General features: G+C 39.3%; 3 protein-coding genes and 2 long non-coding RNA genes across 8 annotated transcripts; 2 read left to right on the top strand and 3 right to left on the bottom strand.

The window, feature by feature from the left end:
- Positions 1–1,220: 1,220 nt before the first annotated feature.
- On the bottom strand, positions 1,221–3,112 carry LOC149947666 (acetylcholinesterase-like). The gene is made up of 4 exons (XM_090170929.1): positions 2,711–3,112; positions 1,866–2,660; positions 1,516–1,712; positions 1,221–1,446 (listed from the first exon to the last, which is right to left on the bottom strand). The coding sequence occupies exons 1-4, from the start codon at positions 3,110–3,112 to the stop codon at positions 1,221–1,223; spliced, it is 1,620 nt and encodes a 539-aa protein (XP_090027055.1).
- A 904-nt stretch (positions 3,113–4,016) lies between these two features.
- LOC149947665 (uncharacterized) lies at positions 4,017–5,610 on the top strand. 4 transcript variants are annotated; one of them, XR_016480448.1, is made up of 4 exons: positions 4,017–4,180; positions 4,236–4,727; positions 4,845–5,446; positions 5,523–5,610. It is a non-coding gene; the product is annotated as an uncharacterized LOC149947665 (long non-coding RNA). The 4 variants fall into 4 exon arrangements; XR_016480447.1 differs by having other exon boundaries at positions 4,017–4,425; positions 4,513–4,727; XR_016480449.1 differs by having other exon boundaries at positions 4,017–4,727; positions 4,845–4,995; positions 5,058–5,446.
- A 5,105-nt stretch (positions 5,611–10,715) lies between these two features.
- LOC149947663 (acetylcholinesterase-like) lies at positions 10,716–15,251 on the bottom strand. Its single transcript, XM_090172102.1, has 3 exons — positions 13,759–15,251; positions 13,486–13,682; positions 10,716–11,360 (listed from the first exon to the last, which is right to left on the bottom strand). The coding sequence occupies exons 1-3, from the start codon at positions 15,034–15,036 to the stop codon at positions 11,114–11,116; spliced, it is 1,722 nt and encodes a 573-aa protein (XP_090028228.1). The 5' UTR covers positions 15,037–15,251; the 3' UTR covers positions 10,716–11,113.
- Positions 11,910–13,456, bottom strand: LOC149947664 (uncharacterized). Its single transcript, XR_016480352.1, has 2 exons — positions 12,496–13,456; positions 11,910–11,997 (listed from the first exon to the last, which is right to left on the bottom strand). It is a non-coding gene; the product is annotated as an uncharacterized LOC149947664 (long non-coding RNA).
- Positions 15,252–18,898: 3,647 nt separating the features above from the next.
- On the top strand, positions 18,899–23,011 carry LOC149947662 (uncharacterized). Its single transcript, XM_090170928.1, has one exon. It carries the CDS (start codon positions 18,899–18,901, stop codon positions 23,009–23,011), a length of 4,113 nt encoding a protein of 1,370 aa, XP_090027054.1.
- Positions 23,012–23,197: the final 186 nt, after the last annotated feature.

The following is a 23,197-nucleotide window of genomic DNA, read 5'->3' as shown; positions in this document are numbered from 1 at the left end:
TATAAGAACGAAAATGCGCGCGCGCTATCAACTTTAGCCTTACAAATAAAACTAACATAAAGACGTGACTATTTTATTCAGTGACTCATGTGCATGCGCGCAGGGGGAGAAAGCAAAAGAGAGAGCTGCCTATTCGAAATAAAAATTAGAAACTGGCATTTTTGCAATACTGCCGATTTTAGGACTGGAAATAAGTCAATCGCAGTGAAAGGCGCTTTGAGCACTCGACTTATCAGTTAATGGATTTTGCCGTTAGCTATGGATGGATTCGTTTCGTTAATTTTTTCAGTTTGAAAAATACACTGGTCAAGAGGACCAGTGAGCCCCCACATTCCACTTAATTAACTGTTCAGGGCCGAAGTGAAAGGGACCGGAAGAACTATATGTTTTACTTTATATGGGAGCCGAAACGTCCCTACATTAATTAGTCCAAAATAACTGTCAGGTCGAATTTGTAATTTCGTTTGTTAATATAGTTTTTGTACTTTGATACGTGACCAAATTTAGAGCCCCATCAGAAAGCATTGTAACCCGGTTATCTGAATTAATGGCTTTAAAAGACGCTTGATGACTTAGGTCTAAGGTGGTGCCCTGGGTATTAGCCTAGCTGATTATTATTATTATAACTATTAATTAAGCTACTGCAAAATTATCGGGCTACGGGTCTGGTTATTTTGTTAAAAGCAATAATTAATCTAACCTACAGTTGCGAAAAAACCGGTTGGAAATAATTTCCAAAACTAACTGAGTATTCTTAGGGTCCATTGAGGAAAGCAAAATAAACAATATCATGCAAATTATACATGTATATTAGAAAGGCTAAACCGAACTCTGTATTCGTTTTAAAAGAAACTTCGAAATGGTTTGACAGCATTGCCAAGCAGGCACAATATGGAACATATGCGAAGCAAAGTCAACTTCTAGAGAGTTTCATTCGTAATTTATGATTCTTAATCAAGGGCGATTTTACGGTTAGGAGCACAAGGTGCGCGCTAAGGGCCCCGATTATTAAGGGCCACATTTTGATGGGAACTCGAGGGGGTTGCAAAAGATATTTTGGGTTAGATCTTGAGAGGGGCCCTAAGTTTGTATAATCGCGCATCTGCCTATTACGGATACAAATAGAGGCGAGTAAGAACCTGAAACATAAATGAGAAAAGCATATTTATGGCAAATTCGGGTCAAACAGGTTGTAAATAAAATATGAAAGGATAAATGACTTAAGAAATGCTATTAATGTTTTGGGCCACTGGATTTTTGAAACACGAGTCATCTTGATTTTCTTTGGGTAAAAGATTCCTGAAAACGTGTTTCCAAAGGGAACATTCAGTTGGGCGATAGTTTGACACAACTTTATTTTTTAAGTTCAAGTGCAGGTGCTTTCGTTGTGTAGTGAAGGTAGGCCACTGAACATGGTCTTCGACTTTATTTTCGTCGTTTGGATTTCTACAAAATTCAAAGATTATTTTTTTTTAAAATAAAGATATTTCCGACGTGTTCAAACTTAAAACTCACCCAGTTTTTACAAAATTTCCAATTAGATTCATAACTTTCTTTGATAATGCCATTTCCGCATCTGTGAAACCCTTTTCCCGTTTCAGAACGCCACCAAAGACAAATTCGATTTCATCGCCATGAACCGAGCCGTACCATTTGGGAAATTCAGATTTAGTCGATACATGATCAAACACGAAACGATATGATTTCACAACCTGTGAATTTTGAAAAATACCTATAATGGTGAATTTGAGGAAACCCACAAAGCTTTACTTAATTCATATTTAAAAACGTTAAAAGTACCATTTGACATTTTCAAACATAAATTAACCATGGTTTTAAAAGAAAATATTTATAATTTTGCTTACTTGTTTGGTAAGTTCGTTTCCAAATTCGTGGATTGGACAAGACATAATTACATCAGTGGTGAATTTAATGAAACTAGAACGCTTCTGGCCTTCGTCATCCGGATCAGTCCAATTCGTATAGAATGAATGTACGAGCTCCGCAACATCCGTATTATCACTGGCCATGGTGAACTTTGTAGCTTGTATCCATTCTTCGTGGCTGAAATCACGCGAAAGTAGATCTCGCGCGAACATGCCTATTGAAAAGGCGGCATCGTCCTTTGTCTCGCCAAACATGACTTCGTTAACATTATCGTAACTAAGGGTCTTCGACACTAATTTGCCGTCGGAAACGGCGGAAAATGCCAAAGGCCCCTTTGCAAGCGCAACTCGAATAGTCGCTTTCATTAGTTCCTCCGTGGTTAGTTTCCTCAAACATTGAACCATTTCAGTGGTGCTTGAACTATAGCAACTAGATTCTGTAACTAATTTTATGGTGTTCTCTAAAGCTGCCTTCCTACTTGTGGATGCAAAATTATTGAGGTAGGTTCCACTGAGAAGAATGCCTCTTTTCACCAGGTTGGCTTTGCTCAGAGCCGCGAGTTGAAAACTGACCGAGGAGGAACCGGCACTATGGCCCATTATGGTAATTTTCTGGGGATGCCCGCCGAAATGTTCTATGTTCTGGTAAACCCATTGAATAGCGAGAGATTGATCCAAAAGACCCACATTTCCGGGAGCCTCGGGAGTGTCCGAGAACAAAAAACCGAACACGTTCAGTCGGTAGTTCAAGGACACAACGATAATATTTTCCTCCTCTCAATTCCGGAATAACCACAGAAATATCCACCTCCGTGAATCCAAACTAAAACAGCCGCCTTTTCCGGTTTCACTTCCGTAACCCATATATTCAAGTGTAGGCAGTCTTCAGATGATTCCACTGTAGGTGTTTCCCACCAAGGATTAGGCAAACCCATATAACTGGACCAGGGAAGTTGGACGCATGATTTTGACATTTTCGTAGCGTCGCGTACTCCAGGCCATGGTTTAACATCTTGCGGGGGTGTGAACCTCAAGTCTCCGATTGGAGGATTTGCGTAAGGAATTCCCAAAAACGCTGTCACAAATTCCCCGCTAGATGTGGTCATGGACTTCCCTCGAACAGAACCAGAATTAGTTACTACGTTGTTGTCCGTTTTTTCCGGTTGAACATTTTCTAAAACTGAAAATATCGAAGCGAGGACGAGCAAATAAATGCTTCTATCCATGGCGCTTGAATTTATCTGTTTGATTATATCGTTTTTACTTTATTCGAAGGTGGTCTCGCGATTGTTGATAAGCGTCAAGTGCGAGGGTAAAGAAGGTCGACGAGATTTCGGGACCGCGATTGTACTCTTGTTTTAAATCCTTTTACTAAAAAGTATTATATTGAGGTTAAGATTTAACTTAAACTAAAAATTAATTTAAGTAAAAATGTATATAAATTTAACCGTCAGCAAAATCGAAACGAAAATCTGCCGTGATAAGCATTCCAAGTAGAGGTATGGAGGATATAAATCTCATCAAATCGGAAAAACGTACGAAAATTATATTTATTTTTAAATTAATATCGTTATGGGCCCTAAAAAAACAGATAACATTTCAAACCCGGGTTATTTAAATAAAATAGCAAATGATTACAGAAATATCTACGAAAAGAAGTTTGACAAAGTTTATCAAAATAGGCGTTAATGAGCCCCAAAGAAGATGCTTGCCATTGAAATCATCAAGTAGTAGAAATGCTTCTGGGATTTCTTGAAGTATATTTTGTAAGGTAATTGTGCTTATCTTACCGTGTGGATCGTAAAGATTAAGTATCGAGAGCTTTTGATTGCCCCAATTAATAGTGACACCAATGATGTAGATTACGAGAGATGAAAAGCGGCACTCCACCACCTTTCGGTGAGGTCGTGTTATAGGAAGAACGGTTTTAGCCATGTTTCTAGTAGTGCGATGATGGATGGTTTTGTTTTCAACATTATGTCGTAAAGGTCAGTAGTGTGATTGCGGTAACTTGAAATATTCCATTTCAGAAGTGTGATAGATGTTTTCGTCACGGTTCATGTAATCTGCTTCCGCCATCGACTGAAGCACGATATCTATTTTTTGCATTAGTGTCTTCTTTAAGGTTCAAGTTGAATTGACGATTGGTCGCCCCAATGATACTGGGTATCACTGCTGCCGGTCGTGTTTTTTTTTCAAATATAATAACTAAAAGTCTGCCGACCAATGTCGGTATGTCAACTGTGGACTTGCTAAGTGCAGTCTGGTAGCTGTGGGATTATGAGGAATTTTGAGTAAGTCTCGGATAGTTGGTGAGATAAGGATTGCTGTAATGACCTCAATTTCCAGGTAGCTTCACGTTTCGAAATATTATCACTTTGTTGAATGTTCAATATCTGGTTTTGTTCCTTCTTATTGGACATCTCTTATCTGAGGTCTTGTGGGCTTGTCCGCAATTATTACATTTAAGCTCACTGGAGCAGGGATCGTCCTTAGGGTGCGTTTGTGCGCATCGATCACAAACTTGTGGTTTAATAAAGTGAGTTTTTTGTTGGCAAAAGAGAGCTCGACGTTCGTAAGGTCGGACTGTTCGTCGTCCAAGTGATAGCTGGACATATTCTTTTAGTGGAATCTCTGGTTGAAAGGTTAAAACGCATACATAATTGTTTGATCCAAGTCTACGGAAATCCGTGATTCGTCCTCCAAATTCAAGAATGTCTTCTTTAAAAGCATCGTCGGGAATTCCTAGTGGAATACCACTGATGTTTCCTCTAGATCCCTGATGACCAGGTTCACCCGCTAGTCGTGGTGTTGCTGTGACCCCTGCATTCCCAGCAAGAGGTAATAATAATAATGGTAACTTGGATTGCTGGTCCAGTGTCTGGGGTTGAATTAGCAGAACCCCCCTTCGTAGAATTTTTAGATTGATCACCATACCTATCCTTTCTCGAACAATAGGGAATAACTTGGCATCGTGGAAAGTGAGTCGCTTGTCCATATCGGAATCTTGAATTTTTTCGGTTCCTTCAACAGGAGGATGGAATATAACTGGCGGAAATTGGGCATTGTCTGTTACTGAAGTTGTCGTTGAAGAATTGGCAAAATTGGAGTAACCTGTTTTCTTTTTTTTTATTATGTCCCACTGCAAGCTCAACTGCCCCTTTCATTAAGAGAGAAGAGGAGAAGAAAAAGAAAAAAAAACTAAAGAAAAGCCTTGTCAGGCAAAAGCAAAAGTGTAAAGGCTCATTCACACTATCCAACTTTAGTCAGCTGACAAGATGCCCGATTTTTGTCGGACCGACAAGTCCGGTAATTTGAATGCTTCACCTGATAAGATTTTTGTCGGGGAAGCTTCCGACTTTGAATCGGGAAGAGAGGCGATTAAAATCAGGCAGACTAGCTAGTCAGGTGGCAGCAGCCAATAAAAACCGAGAAAAAGTGACGTCAATGCGATCACGTGTGAAATCGCAGTGAGCGGACGACGTTAAATTTTGTCTTTTTTTATAAACTTTTCGACGTATTGATCCTTGTGTGGAGAAAGTTTGATAGTAAAAGAAACCGTAAGTTTTATAACTATTTCTTTCCCTTTTTAATTATAACAGAATTAATCTAATTGTGAAATGTTTTATTTCCAAGGAATACTGAAAAGCATATTGAAGCCTGTGTGTGTTTAGCTAGGCTTGAGACAATAATTCCTACTAAACAAAAAGAGCCTGTATCAAAACAATACCTAATAAAGCAATTTTCTTTTTTTCATCAGACTCCATATTTACTATCATTCAAAACAATAAATTTAACCAGCCACAATATTGAGCCAAAGCCAACATTCGCAAATAAGAAAAACAAGCTGACAGCTTCTACCTAAATTTCCTTTCTCTGATTGGTTAATGATATATAAACGACCTCATGCGTCTAACGTTCGAACTAAACTACCCGACAAACGCATCCAACACCAAGCTGACGAGTTGGATAGTATGAACGCGAAAGCTGACCTGACTAGTCGGGCTGACTACTCAGACAGACATAGTCAGGTGACTAAAGTTAGTGTGAATGCGACTTAACTCGGGCAAAAAACCGAAAACCCGCTAGAAAACAAAGCTGTACCTCACTCGACGAAATCAAGATCGGGTTTCATGGCGGCATTCTTGCTAAAATAACATTGTTAATCTTGGTGCATACATTTATACTTGGAACTGCGTTATTGATGACGTAGGGATGTAAACTTTGGTTAACACGATCTTAAATATCCGAGAGGTAGTCGCGTAGGCCAAAGAATATAAAGCCCCAGGAATGGAAGGTGTAGCTCCGTCTAGTGGAACTTTTGCGCCTCTCGTTTTTAAAGAGAGACCGGGTTGAATTAACCGTTTCCGGTTACTCTGATTTGCTTTGCCGGAAGTTTCTAGCTCGGCCAAAACACGCGGCCAATAATATCAATCCTTCCATTCCTGGGGCTTTATATTCTTGGCGTAGGCTGACTGGTATTACGTAATGTTGATAGATATGGCACGGGATATAGAGAAGTGGCGCCATTTATCCATCGGTGTCGTTATCATAATATTACACTCGGGATCCCCCAGTTATTACAATTGGTCGAAAAATGCCGGTGTCCATCCCAATATCTGGTACTTCCCATTTTATCCCGCCCAACCGAGGTTTCCTCGGGTAAGCTGAAAAAAAAGAAGGTCAGATGTCGCAACGTAGCAGAAACAAACCAAAAAACGTCGACCCCAAACTGTAAGAAATTTAAACTTTTAAAATAAATATTTAAAATTTGTCGCTAACGGTTGCGGATTTTCGATTGTTCGGCTTCACCACTGTGCAGTTCAACTTACTTTTCAGTCGGTAAGCGATGTAGATTTTAGCTCTTATAACTAAAATACTGTAAAATAGAGATATCTCCAAAAATAGAAGTGAGTTTTCTACACTTTGACCATGAACATCTTAATTTTTTTTCGTTACTAATGAATGGCACAACACTTTTTAATTTTTGGTGTTAACTTGTCAAACGTTTTAGCATGAAAAAATAGTTTAATTTAAATTGCAATTTATGGCCATAATTACTTTTATTTACGTAAATCCCGTAGAGGAAAACAGGCTCAGAAGAATATAACTATAAGTTGGAATTTCAGTAGCTATCTAACATTTTTACCTCTCCGAGGGTACTTTGTACCCTGGAGGGGTTATACAATCACCGTGTCAGTGAGTGGGTGTGTGTCCTGCGAACGCGTACGCATTTTCGGGGCAAAGTGTAATCACTGCGTACGCTTTGTGTTGAAATCACCGCGTTCGCAGTTGCTAGGGCTCTTTGCGTTCGCAGTTGCTAGGAATTAGGGAGCGAAGTCTAACGGATGGCAAAACCACCGTTTGACGGTGAGCGTTAACGGATTACAATGCGGTTGGGTTTGGTTTTGATGGTTTTACGCTCACCGTCGCGACAGTGTGGATGCAGTTTGATTGGATATTACGTTATTTTAATGTTTATGTGTAGGGTGTGAATGTTTAGTTTGTGTTATGACGGTTGTGTGTTATGTTAGTGTTGGTTGTGTGTACGTGCATTTTCTCTCCAACTTTTTCTTGTTGACTTTTGGGACGGACCGAATGCTGAGTGTTTAACAACCCCTCAACTTCCAATGGCAGGGTTTCCACCAATTGTTCAAGGTATTCGTCATAGTGTCTATTTGCGATTTATTGGCGCCGGCCGGGAATCGAACCCGGGTCTGCTGCGTGGAGAGATTTACTCTAACACCTCAGCCACCGACGCTTCGGTGTTTTTCAAAAACAGCTAAGCGATAGTCCTTTACGCTGTTATAAAGTGTGACGATTTTATGGTTGGGGTCCAATAATTCCACCCCAGCCAACTCAGTCAATACCGTCAGCAAAATAATTAAAGAAATATTAAAAATGGCCTAACGAATTACACCCTCGGATTAGCTACTTATGACGGTTAATTGTAGGCCTCAAATATTATTAAAGATTACAACGGATTCAGATAAATCAATGAACACTTTTATTAAAGGAATACGGTTATTATGAACTAATGATTACACACTAAAATTAATACTATTACTAATTATAATTAAACAATTCTAACTACGCTCTGGCTCGTTTATGGATTAAAAGGGGATTATCGCGAATGGTACCAATTAAACACCGCGCGACGCTCTATAGCACTTAGTTCACTATTTTAGCAACGAATGCTCTATTTTTGAACTCTATTGGCTTTAGCGTCGGCGTTAAGTTAATGCGTTAGCATAAGTTACTCACGAAGAGTGGTGGCTCCAGGGCGGCGGAGCTTGACGGGCGGACGTGCACTGTGGCGGTCCTCAATGCGTGGTGGCTGGCGATACGAGATTCGGATCCCGCGATGAGCTTGACGAAGGCGCTCCGGTATTTCGGCTGGGCACTACGGTCATCGGACGTTCAAAGCTTCGAACTCACCATGACGGCTACTCTGCAACTCTTTTTGAAACTGTTTTCGGCTGCGACAATATTTTCGCTTTTCGATCGTGACCGATGGCTTTCGAGTCCGATTCTTACTAACTACTCTTTCGCTCGTGACCCCGGCTTACATGCCAAGGGGGAGTGGTCTCGTTTCCGGGCGTTTCACAATCGCGGTCAAGAGGTTCCAAAATATTGCACTTTTTAATACGCGCATCAATTTCCGGCTTCTACGGGACGGTTTCCTCCCGGGGCAAAACTAACCATTCGAGCCAGTGACGTCAATGGGGAATACAATGCTATCGAGCCCGAGCTACAAATCTTAAATATTACTTAGCTAAACATAATCACTTTAATAATTAATACTTTATTTACATATATAAAATATAAGTGGCAAAACCTGAGTTGACCGGGCCGGGTATTGGGCCCCTTATCTACTTTTAAATACTAAACAAGTGGTCGCGTTTCAACGTGCCCAATTTATTGGTCACAAAAGTTATTGACGTCAATTTTTACCTCTCCGAGGGGACTTTGTACCCTAGGAGGGGTTATTACCTCTCCGAGGGGACTTTGTACCCTAGGAGGTGTTATACAACCACCGTGTCTGTCTGTGGGTCTGTTCGCATTTTCGGGGCAAAGGGTAATCGCTGCTTACGCAGTTTCTTAGAATTAGGGAAAAGGTTTTTCCAAAAGGGCCCGTTTTTTGTCGTGATTGGGTGTATTATAAATATTTTTCAAGTTGCGTTAGTACCGGGCGGGATTCGAACCCGAGCCCTCCTGCACATCAGGTGAGCATTCTACCACAGAACTACGGATACATTGTACACCTCACTGAAAATTAGAAACTCTTCCGAGGAGAGGTTATATTCAGGTCCGTAGCCACGGGGGCACCAGGAGTCAGTGTCCCCTCAAACAATTTCGAATTTGACCCTATTTTTCCTTTGCCTTCTCGTCTGTTTTATCTTCTCCTTTAAAGAGAATAAAACCTCCAACGCGTTCTTGACGGAAAACCACCACAAATTTAGTTATTACTAAAGATCACCCAAAATGTCAAAAGCTAAAGAAGAGAGTGTCCAATATTGGAACCCTCTAGAGACTATATATTCCCTTTAAAGTTTTATTCGCTGTCATTCATTTTGAATTTTACTCACAAAATACAGACGATCATTGATTGCAAACTTTTGTCTCGGACTTAGACCATTTACTAATTCCTTGACTGTTCTGATTAGGCGTACTTTCAATCAGGATCATCTTTACAGCATTGCTTCAGACTGTCACATAGAGAGAAACTAGCGTGTATATTAAAGCAAGTGTCGGCTCTAGGTGAAGTAGCTCTTTTTTCAACAGATGCCACTAGCGTCGAAATCAAAACAAGATGCTGAAGCTACATTTTGACCCAAAAGGCGGGACATAAAAGTATGCTTCGCGTTGATTGGCGCGTTTGTAAATTTGTCAATAACTTCAATTATAGTAATTGTTAATAATATATTTTATATGGGATATATAATTTAGGTTAAAGTTCACTAAGTAGAGTAAAAGTGGTCTAAATATAATACTCTATAATGGCTATATTGTTTTGCTATTTTGAATTTTAGCTTCCGTTTCCATTAATAGATGGCTCCACGCTCTCCAAGAAAGTAATTTTTTTCGAAGATTCGGATAGATTCATGGCCATCTCTAATAACAGGGGCCTTTTAATAATACAGGTGGCAATGATAGAGCCGACACTTGCTTTAAAGCAAATGTTTTTAGAAAGTTGAGCAACCCAAATCAATTTTTCAAGTTTGTCGCTTTTGCCATAGTTAACTGAATAATCAGAATAAGGCTATACGCTAAAGAGAGTCATGTATAGAATTTTAACTTCATATATAAATTTATTTATATAATTTAATCATTTATTTATATAATGGAATTATTCTAAAAATTATTAAGATAAAAAATATATCGGTACCATAGCAGAATTTGTTTTACACAATTTATTGGACGTAGTTTGTGGTTCCATAACAAACCTGACACAGACTAAACTATCTAACAAGATGGTCTTACATTTAGGAAATTAGGTTGACATTCTCGGTAGGTATAATCGGTGTGATTGAATCACAAATTATTTAAAATAAAATGGTAAATAGAAATCGGGAAAATGTGTTGAAGAAATTTTATTCTTTAACAAAATAGGAAAAAGGAAACCAAAGAATAATACGATTAATTAAATTAAGACAGAGTCTACTCTGTAGTCGACGACAAGAGGTTTCCTTGGTAAGTTTATACATGTAAGATTTTGTAATTTTCTTTGTTTATACACGTATAGATCTCGAAGAAAAATTAAAATAAGCCCTCTTAAAGAAAGCAAAACTCTGTTTATATTATTAAGAATTATAACAAAAATGTCGCTTCAACGTATTAATTTAATTTCTTACGTGAAAATATAAATTTTACATGGCTCAAACCTCAGTTGAAAACAACGGTTGTTTTTTTTTTTGACTTCACGTCCGATTGGCGGAGCTTGATCTATACATTATTTTTTCAGTTTAAAGAGAGGCATGCAGAATACCTCAAATTATGCAAATGAGATATTAGGGAAGTTAAGTAAATCTCAGTTTCAGTTTGAAAATAAACTTCAACAAACTCAACATGAAACGTATACATTCCCAAAGAGATGTACACACCTAGACAATTCCGATCATAATTTCAAAGCTTAACCTCTATTATAAATTAAGAGATGAGAAATTAGTTGAAACATAATGGTCTAACAATTATTTTCTGGTCGGACAAGAAATAAATCCAATTTATCAAATTAATGATGAAATTTCTGAAGAATCGCTGTTGGTGTTTTGGGCTACCGGCATTTTGAAACACGATTCATCTTGATTTCCCTTGGGTAAAGGTTTCCTGAAAACGTATTCCCAAAGGGAACATTCCGTTAGGCGATAGTTTGACCCAACTTTCCTTTCCAAGCCCAAGTGCAGATGCTTTCGTTTTCTAGTGAAGGTAGGCCACTGAACATCGTCTTCAACTTTATTTTCGTCGTTTGGATTTCTGCAAAAGACAATGAAACATAATAATAATAAAAATTATAACAAAAACAGTTCTCCGAACTGAAAAAACTGTTTAGAGCTCTTACCAAATATTACTTTTAATCTAATTTTATATCTTCATTTATTTAGTAATGTAGTCAAACATACATTCAGTCTTCCATGGGATCGGCGCCACTGACGCAGGAACGTCCTGCGTAGCTCAAAAAAAATATATGCCTCCATGAACAATAAGAGAGTAAAATTGTAAATGTTAGGAGAGGTACAGGAATAAAAATAATGATTTATAGTTCCTTTTCGGTTTAAAATATGGCCAGAGACATCGGTCCCAGAAATAGGGCATTTGCCATTTGGAAGACTGAATGTATGGTTGACTACATTACTAAATAAATGAAGATATAAAATTAGATTAAAAGTAATATTTGCACCTTTAAGGCTTTATCTTTGTTTTTTTATGACCAATTATTAAAACTCGAAAATTAATTTTATCTTCGAACTTAACATGTGACTTTAATACCAAAGATTATTTATCAACATACTATCACTTACTTACGTTCTTTAGGACCGACCCCCAAAACGAACTTCCCGTAGCGCATGCGCAGCATTGCGGACCAATGAGAAACTTGAGAGAAAATGAATGCCTCCATGGATTAAACACTAAAGGATGTTCCACGAGCAAAGATTTCAATGCCGAGTTCGCGTTGGCTCGGTCGTAACGTGTTTCCTCCCCCGCGCTTAACTCCCCTAGGGGCACCGGATATGATTTTGTAGGGCCATCTGAACCATCTCGTATTTTATTTCAATAATTTCGCGGGTTTTTGGAACTTCGTGATTTTCGTCTGCTCTTTTAGTTGAAGATTATAACCACATGGATCAAAACACGCTTCTTTTATCAATCTTCAATTTCGTTTAAAATTACAAATAATAAATAGTGAAAAGATTGAATCTGCAAAGCTTCAAATCCTAAAATAAGGATCTTTGGTAAGTAGATAAACAAAGTATCATTGTATGCACGTTTGTTTGCCCCTGGATAGAAACAATTTCCGGTTTGCGGGCTCGCGGCGCTAGGTGGCAAGGTTACAGAGTATTTTTGCGTTTTTTCGCTCGTGGAACATCCTTTAGTGTTTAATCCATGATGCCTCTAAACCGTAATTTCGTGGCTTCAAAAACTTATATTTTATCGGCGTTATTGATTAAATTGTAAATCGTGCAAAGACGGGCCTATTAAGTGAAACATGCTGATTTTAAATCCGTTTCCCGAATTAAAATGCGACAAGTGGTTGAGGTTACAGCGCGACCCAAAAAAGGCCTAAAAGTCTCTGAAGCTGAGTTGTCGTCTTCCACGACAAAACCGGTAAATTGCCAACTTGGATTAATAATAGAAGCTAACGCTTCCTGGATATGACACTTACTCAAAAACGCGGCTCACAAAAGCCAATGGGCGACCCCAGCGCGCCTAGTGGGAATTCTAAGAAGCACAACGGACAAACACGTTTTGAGAAAGGCTTAGGAAAACGTATTAGTTTTTCGTTTTGCATATTAGCACGGTCAGCGTATCTTGAATCACTTTTACATTTAGGTGTTTCACACCCATTAAAAAAAAAATTGATTGTATAACCAATAAAACCTAAATTTTTGCTTTCATTTCAAAGAACTAAGAGCAAGGGATTTCAAACCCTTGGCTTTTCAAACTACAAATCGTTTGCTTACAATATTGGATCCTGATTTGCTAAAGGAAGTCGTCGAAACCCCCTTTTTTCGTCCCCTTCTTTCACTGGCTTATGTGAGCCAAACCAAAATCGTCTACCAAAGGCTAGTGTGTCATTTCCAGGAAGCGTTAGCTTCTATTATTAATCCAAGTTGCCAATATACGCGCAGCAGAGGTGGAAATTGGAAAGTTGGGCTCTAAATATAGTCCGCGGGCGTGGACTATAATCTTTCCAAACCTGGTTGTATTTACGTCTACGCGATAAACCAATATAGTTAAAAGATATAAAAGACTATTACATTAGGAGTGATCTCTCTCTGCTTATACAAGTGTACATATAGTATCAGACTCTGAAGTACAAATAGATAAGACCATGTGAAGGCTTAGAGCGCCATCTGTTATAACAAATCTTAAAACCCACCCAGTTTTTACAAAATTTCCAATTAGTCTCATAACCTTCTTCGATAATGCCATTTCCGCATCTGTGAAACCCTTTTCCTGTTTCAGAACGCCACCAAAGACAAATTCGATTTCATCGCCATGAACCGAACCGTAGCACTTGGGAAAGTCAGAGATAGTCGGTACATGATCAAACACGTAACGATATGATATCACACCCTGTATGTGAAAAGAAGAAAAATATAAGTAATCCAGTCACAATGGATTTGAGAGAGCCGACAAAGCTTTTTCTTACTTGTTTGATAAGTTCGTTTCCGAATTCGTGGATTGGACAAGACATAATGACATCAGTGGTGAGTTTAATGAAACTAGAACGCTTCTGGCCTTCGTCATCTGGATCAGTCCAATTCGTATAGTATGAGTGTACGAGCTCCGCAACATCCGTATTATCACTGGCCATGATGAACTTTGTAGCTTGTATCCATTCTTCGTGGCTGAAATTACGCGAAAGAAGATCACGGACAAACATGTCGACTGAAAAAGCGCCATCCTCCTTTGTCTCGCCAAACATGACTTCCTTAACATTATCGTAACCGAGAGTCTTCGACACTAATTTGCCGTCGGAAACGGGGGAAAATGCCAAAGGCCCCTTCGCAAGCGCAACTCGGATAGTCGCTTTCATCAGTTCCTCCGTGGTTAATTTCCTCAAACATTGTACCATTTCAATAGTGTCTAGGCTTGAACTATAGCAGCCAGATTCCGTTATTAATTTGATGCCGTTCTCTAGAGCAACCTTTCTACTTGTGGATGCAAAATTATTGAGGTAGGTTCCACTGAGAAGAATGCCTCTTTTCACTAGGGTGGCTTTGCTCAGAGCCGCGAGTTGAAAACTGACCGAGGAGGAACCCGCACTATGGCCCATTATGGTAATTTTCTTCGGATCCCCGCCGAAATGTTCTATGTTCTGGTAAACCCATTGAATAGCGAGAGATTGATCCAAAAGACCCACATTTCCGGGAGCCTCGGGGGTGTCCGAGAACAAAAAACCGAACACGTTCAGTCGGTAGTTCAAGGACACAACGATCATATTTTCCTCCGCCGCCAAAGTGTCTCCGCTGTACCTCTCAATTGTGGAATGTCCGCAGAAAAATCCACCTCCGTGAATCCAAACTAAAACAGCCGCCTTTTCTGGTTTCGTGTCGGGGACCCATATATTCAAGTACAAACAGTCTTCCGAAATCTCTTCGGGTGGCTCTGCCCACCATTGAGAAGGGACACCCAAATGCGCGAACCAGGAGAGTTGCGGACAGGCTTTTGGCTTTCGGGTAGTGTCGCGCACGTCAGACCATTTGTTAACCTCTTGCGGCGGTTTGAATCTCAGTTCGCCGATTGGTGGATTCGCGTATGGTATTCCCGAGAAAGCCGTTACCATCTTCATGGTAGGAGTCGTCAATGATTTACCGCGAACAAGACCTGAATTAGTTTCTACAACATTTCCGACTTGGGATTTAACGGCTGTATTCAAAACGAAAAATATTGAAGCTAAGACGAGTAAATGTGTCAGTCTCTCCATGGCGGTTACTTCTGTCTATCTGCGACGCGATAAAGTTCTTTCGAGTGATTTTTGATAAAGGTCGAGAGCGAAGCTTAAGAGTTGGGCTAGTTTTCTGTTAAAGTAAACACGACATAATTAATAGTTTGAGAACTCGAAGTGTTTTTGAAACAAACAAGTACGTAACATTTTTAATATGGTTGATGCATTAAAAAATCACTAAAAATATAATCCAACAGAAAAACCACTATTTCATATATTTATCATATTACACTACTAGTTTCGTTATGGTTCGGTAACATCTTCAGGTCAGAGAGCGTTTACATTTTTTTAGAATCTCAGATGATAACGTGTTCCAAAAATTAGCTAGATAAGAACTAAGGCCGTCGTCTCAATTTAAGATTACATTTGCTTTTTATGAATACAATTTCTAGAGATTCTCTTAAATTTGATTTTACGTAATTTTCAATTTTACAAATGATTTTACTTTTTTCCAACAAAATTTGACGATTCGGATTATTTTTTGCATATTTTGTTAGACCGGATGAGTAATATTTATTGTCTTTTACATCGTTTTTATGTTCATTTAAGCGGAAAAAAATCGTTTAATTTGACATACATATACAACGTAGTATGTGCATGATATTTTATATATCCCAAAGTTTTCTGTATTGGGTAGTTATTCTTTTTAGGGCCTATTGCATAGAGGTCGGCGGAACAAATAAATTAACCGCAAAAATTTCAATTAATCATTAAAATTAGTATTATTTGTTTTATACGAATAAATTATACGAATAAACAACGATTTAACATGCAAAATTACTAATTTTTTTCAAATATTTCTGAATAATTCTCGGTCATGGATAAATATAAACAATCGTATAATTTCTTATTCAAACGCCGACCTCTACTATTGCAGGGCTTGAATACTGGTTTAAGAGAAAAACATGCTGATTAGGTAATAATTTTAAACTACAAATCCTTTGGGTGAGTTGTTGTAGGGGAAGCCACTTTGCATAAGGACTCGTTTAAATACGCGCTCTTCCGGAGCGCTGACCATTAGCGTGACTCTGTCGGGATCACCGCCAAAACGTTCGATATGGCGCCGAACCCATCGTAGAGCCAATTCGACGTCTTTCAAGCCCATGTTGCCGGGGCACTCGTAATCGTCGGCGAATAAAAACCCAAATGGGCCGAGCCGGTAGTTAAAAGTCACCATGACCGGAGTTGCGTTCTCCGGAACAGCCACGGGTGCCCAAACGTTCAGATACAAGCAGTCCTCTGAGAAGGAATTCCTCGAGGTGGCGATAGGATCGTTGACTTGCAGGCAAGCGCTTCGAACGCGGGTGGCTGGACGGACAACGTACCACAGCTTAGCTTCTAGTGGTTCTTGAAATCGCAGTTCCGTTTCGAGAAAAAAGGTCGATCCAAAAATGTGACTAACGTGTGGTAAGCATTTGATCCTTTTACCATTCACAAAGTAGGAAAATTGAGTAGACAAAAGATGAATAATAATAATAATAATAATAAAGCTAAGACATTATTTTCAGTGTAGGCACTAATTTACAAAGGGTGTCAAATTGCTTATTACTAAATTACAATTAATTTATGATACAATTTAACTTCAATTACATGCCAATATAGTATATTTAGTCAGTCAATCATTCAGACCAAAATTCTAGCACACTAGCTTATTGAAGGTACTCAAAGTTGAACAGTTTTTAATATTTGTTGGTAAATTATGCCGCAATTATATGTATAATTTGTTTCATTGTATAATTTGTTTTACTGTATGTATTAATGTTTGTGTGTTCATTTTATTTTTATAACCATTATTTGTAAATGGCCCCTAGCAAACTCTTCCAAAAGTAAAATTCCCCATCCTAAAAATTCCTGATTTCAAGCGGCACAAATTGATATATTATATTCTCTGACCCTTTCTACATGTAAACTAAACCCCATCGAAAAATACTCCAGCCTCTCTGGCGCTAATATGTACTCGCCCGCTAATCCCCAAAACTTTCCATACCCTTTTCTCTAAAATGTTGGCCACCAGGGAAAAATGTTTCTTGGTAGTCTTCACGACGCCTTTAAGGCAGAATTCTCATCGGGACTCAAGTGAATGGGTCAACTTTTAACCACCGTAACAACGTAGTAAATAAATCAAAGTTTTATACAAAATCTTGTACTTTCTAAATTAAGATAGTCCAAATAATAACCTATCTTCTAGATTTTTCAGTCGGTTTAGAAGATTAAGTAGCTCTCCCAAATTAATAGTTAAAGGCGCGGAAAAGAAGAATAAATTCGGAAGTCCTTTAACTAGATATTCTTCATGGTGCCGAAACCCGGGATTAAACGGACATAATAATTTTTTGGTTACTAATCAACCAGCGGAATAGGACGGAATTTTAGAGGGGTTACGCAACAACCCGCGGAAAATAAATTTTGGAACGGTTACGGAACAATCGGCGGAGCGGATTAGTGATATTAGTGAGAAGTGAGAACTAAAAATGAATAACGAAGTGTCAACCGACCAGACCGCAGTGGGAGCGGGGAACTTAAATAAGACAAATAAATTAAATCCGGAGTTAACGAGATTGAGATCCTTGAGGACACCAGCGCGATCAAACCTAACTAAAGCCACCAACGCCATGAGTGCCCTGCTGAAAGACAAAACTACGGACGAAGAGGACATCGAAGACCATTTAACGCTGATGTTATCAAGAGCGGAAACGCTTAGTAATTTAGATAAAACAATTTTGGACTTAATTAAAGACGCATCTTCGCTGGAAAAAGAAGGGGAAGAAATAGACGCCTACTACGAGAAAAACAACTTCGAAATGCTAAAGATAAAGGCGCAGAGGATCGTCAAGAAGGCCAACGGAGTCAACTCAGCAGCATCAGGGTCTACAAGTGGACCATCAAACGTAACGAACACTAACGGAAACCAAGTCACCGTCATCAGGGAGGAAAGCAGCAGGTTACCAACGTTAGTGCTCCCAAGATTCTCCGGTGATATTACCGAATGGGCAGGGTTTTGGAGCCGTTTTGAATACACTTTTAAGGATAAGCCCCAAACTACTAAGGTAGAAAAATTTAATTATCTGTATTCTTTTTTGGAGGGTGACGCGAAGAAAACCTTAATTGGAATGAAAGCTAGTGAGGAGAATTACGATGAGGCGGAAAAGATTTTAAAAGAAAGGTTTGATAGAAAAGATCTAGTTATACATACTCATGGTAGAAGGTTAATGAATTTAGAGCCAGTGTCGGACTCGAGCGATACTAAAAGGTTACGTAATCTATATGATAAGATTCAATTAAACGTAAGATGCCTTAAAGGCTTAGGTGTAGACGCCACCTTAAGTGGTACATTCATTTGTCCCAGACTGATTGAATGTTTACCAAAAGACATCAGGTTAGATTACAGTAAGAAATATTCTAAAGATGGTGATTGGAACCTAAAAGCTTTTACCGATTTTTTGCAAAGCGAGGTTGAAGGTCGCGAAACTTGCGCACTCTTAGGTGAAGTCAAAGGTAAAGAGAAATCGCAAACGCGTTCCTACGATAGAAGGGAAAATTCGCATCAAAATAACAGGCATGATAATTTGCGAAGTTACGTTCCCTCGACGCAAGCTCTACTAACTAGCGTTGCCCCGCGCAGCCTTTATTGCATTTTCTGCAAACGAGAAGCTGTACCAATTACACGCTCGAAGAAAAAAGAAATATAACGCGAGATCAAAGGAGATGCTATATTTGCTTAAGACCAAATCATGACGCCCGAAGATGCGACTCAGATTATCAAAACTGTCGAATTTGTAAAAGACGGCATAACCAAGCGCTTTGCACGCGAAACGAGGCCCACAAGCGAGACAAAACTGAAGGGATGCCCCCCGAAGAAGCGAGGGAAATAAATACGAATACAGTTTTCGATAATGAGAGAAAAAACGTTCTTTTGCAAACCGCGCAGATTTTTGTCAAAAATCCAGACTATCCCCAAAATCAAGGAGCCGGCCCTCTGAAGTTAGTACTGGACAATGGAAGCCAAGGGACATTCGTCTTGAACGAAGTTGCCGATAAACTGCAACTACCGGTAGTAGGAGAAACTAGAGTCCTGGTGAGCGAATTTGGAAAACAGGCAGCGGAGGAGAAAAAGAGAAAAATTGTTCGGCTCACCGTTCAAAACACCTCTGACCCGGGGAAGAAAATCGAGGTAGAAGCAGTGGCAGTACCTTTCATATGCCGCGCGCAAACGCAAGATTGTCAAGAAATTAAGAATTTCGTGGAGAAAACAAAAGTAGTATTGGCAGATGATCCCAGAAAAGAAGGTCCCAGTAACTCGAAAATAAGCTTATTAATCGGCGGAGATTACTATTGGGACATCGTGAGCGGTAAAACGGAAAGACTTCAACACAAGCTCGTAGCTATGGACACGCTTTTTGGATGGACCATAGAAGGCCCCATGAGCACGCCGAAATCCAATGTCAAGCGAGTTGAAATTCAAAACAATTTAATTACCGTAATGAATGTCAACTCTAAAGATGCGGATCTGACAAAATTGGTAAAAGGCTTCTGGGATCTGGAAGCCATCGGTATTCAAACTAAACCAGAAAGACTATCGGAAGGAGATGATGTTTTGGAAAAATTTGAGCGAGATGTAACATTCAATGATGAAGAAGAACGCTATCAGGTTAAATTCCCGTGGAATACGGAGAAAGACATTCTACCTAATAATTTACGATTAGCAACGAAACGAGCCTCAGGTCTAGCGAAAAGGTTTAACAAAAACCCTGAATACTACAACGCCTACAAAAACATAATAAATGACCAGCTTGAACTCGGAATAGTGGAGAAGGTGTCTGAAAACGAAGCAACAAGCAAGCCAGGGACATATTATATTCCACATCAGGGAGTTAGCAGAGAAGGGAGTCAAACCACAAAACTACGAGCCGTTTTAGACGGTTCAGCCCACGAAGATGGAGTTCCGTCGCTAAATGACTGCCTTTCCAATGGTCCGAATCTCAATCCGGATCTATTGTTATTGCTCCTTTGCTTCAGAAAATTTCCCGTGGCGATTGTCGCTGATATTGAGAAAGCGTTCCATCAAGTGTCGCTGGCGAAGGAAGAACGAGACACTTGCAGAATTTTATGGGTCAAGGAAGAAGAAAACGGCAAAGTCAAAGAAAACGAATTTACCACTTTGCGCATGACCAGAGTGCCATTCGGCGTGAAACCAAGTCCTTATCTTTTGGCCGCTACAATAAAACATCACATCAAGAAATACGAAACCATAGATCCAGAAGCCGTAAACGTTCTGAACAAAAAACTCTACGTTGACGACTTAGTTGCCGGAAATCAAAATGTAGAAAGCGCGTTTCAGCTATCAAAGAGAATGTCAATCATATTGAGCGAAGCCAAGATGAATCTAAGAAAATGGCAATCCAATTCGGAAGAATTACGCAAGATGTGGGGAGAAGAGGCGGACAAACCAAATGCCGTGACCAAATTTCAAGTTCAAGCGCCAAATGGTCAAAAAATTTTAGGTTTACAATGGGATCCAATTGCAGACGTATTCAGTTTCGATCTTTCTAATCTAGTTGATGTATTAAAAGAAGTAAAATTCACTAAACGCTACGCACTCAGCTCTGTTTCCCAGATTTTCGACCCTATAGGCGTATTAGCCCCCTTTACCATCAGGGCAAAATTCATCCTCCAAGAGCTATGGGAAAAGAAAACCAAGTGGGACGAAGAGTTAAACGAAGAAATGGCGAAGAAATTTGAAAAATTGTGCAGCGAATTGCCCGAATTAAGGAAGATCAAAATACCAAGGTACTATTTTACTACAAATCAAGCGGATCAAATTAAAAAATTGGAAATTCACGGTTTTTGCGACGCGAGCAAAAGGGCGTACGCTGCCGTCGTATATCTAAGGTACGAATTGAAAAATGGAGAAATTGGAGTCTCCCTTGTGACATCAAAGGCGAGGGTAGCGCCGCTCAAACGAGTAGACCCGTCGGACGAAGATTTGTCATTACCTCGATTGGAACTAATGGGGTGCGTTTTAGGCGCGCGTCTCGTAAACAATATCAAAGGGATATGGGAGTCGGAAAATATAGATATATTCATGTGGTCAGACTCTACAATTGCCTTGCATTGGGTGAAAGGATCGACCAAGGTTTGGAAGCCATTTGTCCAGAATAGAGTGGTAGAAATACAAAAATTATCTAACCCAAAAGTGTGGCAACACTGCCCAGGATCTCAAAATCCAGCGGATATCCCAACGAGAGGAGCACGAGCGGAAGAATTGAGTAAAAGTGAATCTTGGTGGAAAGGCCCCACGTGGCTTAGGAAAGATAAGTCTGAATGGCCCGCGGACGCGATGCCAGAAGTAAATACAACAATAATTGAAAAAGAAAAACGAAAAACTGTACTCGCAGTCGCTAGGACAGAAAAGGCGGGAGTAAGTCAAATAATAGATTTATATAGATATAACGACCTGGATAAAACACTACGTATTACGGCTTATGTCTTCAGAGCTATAAAATATTTCCGAAAAGACAGAAGACAAAGGGGAGTTATTAAAACGGAAGAAATTTTGGACGCTGAAAATACTTGGATAAGATGCGTACAGAAACAAGACTTTAGGCAAGAAATATCAGCATTACAAAACAAGGAGAAAATTGAGAAAAGTTCGAAAATCGCGGAATTAAGACCAATATTAAATGACAATAAAATCCTTTGCGTCGGAGGCAGATTAACTGAAGCAGATTTAGATTACGAAATTAAGCATCCAATAATTCTCAAGAAGGAACAAAGATTGGCTAGATTAATCATGGATCGGTGTCATTATCAGATGATGCACGGTGGAATCCAGAGCACCCTAACCCAATCACGGGAAAAATATTGGGTAACCGCCGGGAGACAACTCGCGAGAAAATCGGTCAAAAGTTGCCTACAATGTCGAAAAGCCGGAGTAAAAGCGGGGGACGCCCCCACGGCGCCCCTTCCCAAAGATCGAGTTGAACAATCGCCGAGCTTCGAAATCGTCGGGATTGATTTCGCCGGACCCCTCTACGTCAAAATGACGGCCGGAGAGGTCGCCAAATCTTACATTTGCCTTTTCACGTGCGCCGTGACAAGGGCGATACACCTGGAATTAGTAACGTCGTTATCGACTAGAGACTTTTTATTAGCGTTCACGCGGATGATTTCCAGAAGAGGAATTCCTAGAAAAGTATACACGGATAACGCGAAAACCTTCAGCCGAGCTAGCAAAGATCTAAATGCAATTTGGAAAAATTTAAAAAGTAACGAAGTCTTAAATTTTTACGGGAAAAAGGGGATTTCATGGCATTTTATTGTGGAGAGAGCCGCGTGGTATGGCGGATGGTGGGAAATTCTGGTTAAAAGTACAAAATCAATATTAAAAAAGAACTTAGGAAATGCCTCTCTTACGTATGTCGAGATGGAAACAATGTTAATTCAAACTGAGGCCGTCATTAATTCAAGGCCAATCACGTACGTTACTAGCGAATCGAATGATCCCCAACCAATGACCCCCTCTCACTTTCTAATCGGAAAACGTTTAACATGTCTGCCACCTCAAATTGTCAAAAATGAAAAAGCCCCCAAAACGCAAATTGAAATGAATAACCGTCAAAAGTATCGCTCCGCTCTAATGACTAGATTATGGAATAGATGGAAGAAAGAGTATTTATTAGAACTCAGATCAGCTCATCAAATTAAATTAGCCAGAAATAAGTCTAAAATTAAAGTAGGAGACGTCATGATGATTCATGATGATAATGTTCAAAAACATCTATGGAAATTAGGGATAGTAGTTGAAATTTGTGAGGGTAGAGATGAAAACATTAGGTCATGTATGATAAGAACATCAAATGGAAATGTAATAAGGAGATCTATTCAATTGTTATATCCGTTGGAAATAGACGCAATTTCGGTACGCGAAAATTCGGACGATTTGAACTGTGAAGCTTAAATGTTTAAATCAACATTAAAATAGATATGTTGTAAAAAATAATAATAATAATCTTGATTTAACTTGTCGGAATAATTTGTTTACCCATTATAAATACTAACGTATTTATCGGCGGAGTGTATAATTTGTTTCATTGTATAATTTGTTTTACTGTATGTATTAATGTTTGTGTGTTCATTTTATTTT

Source organism: Leiobunum rupestre, chromosome 4 (assembly GCF_980474605.1).
Source record: "Leiobunum rupestre chromosome 4, qqLeiRupe1.1.hap1, whole genome shotgun sequence".
Lineage (NCBI taxonomy): Eukaryota > Metazoa > Arthropoda > Arachnida > Opiliones > Sclerosomatidae > Leiobunum > Leiobunum rupestre.
Note: the sequence above shows the minus strand (reverse complement) of the source record. Positions and strands in the feature narration are given on the sequence as shown.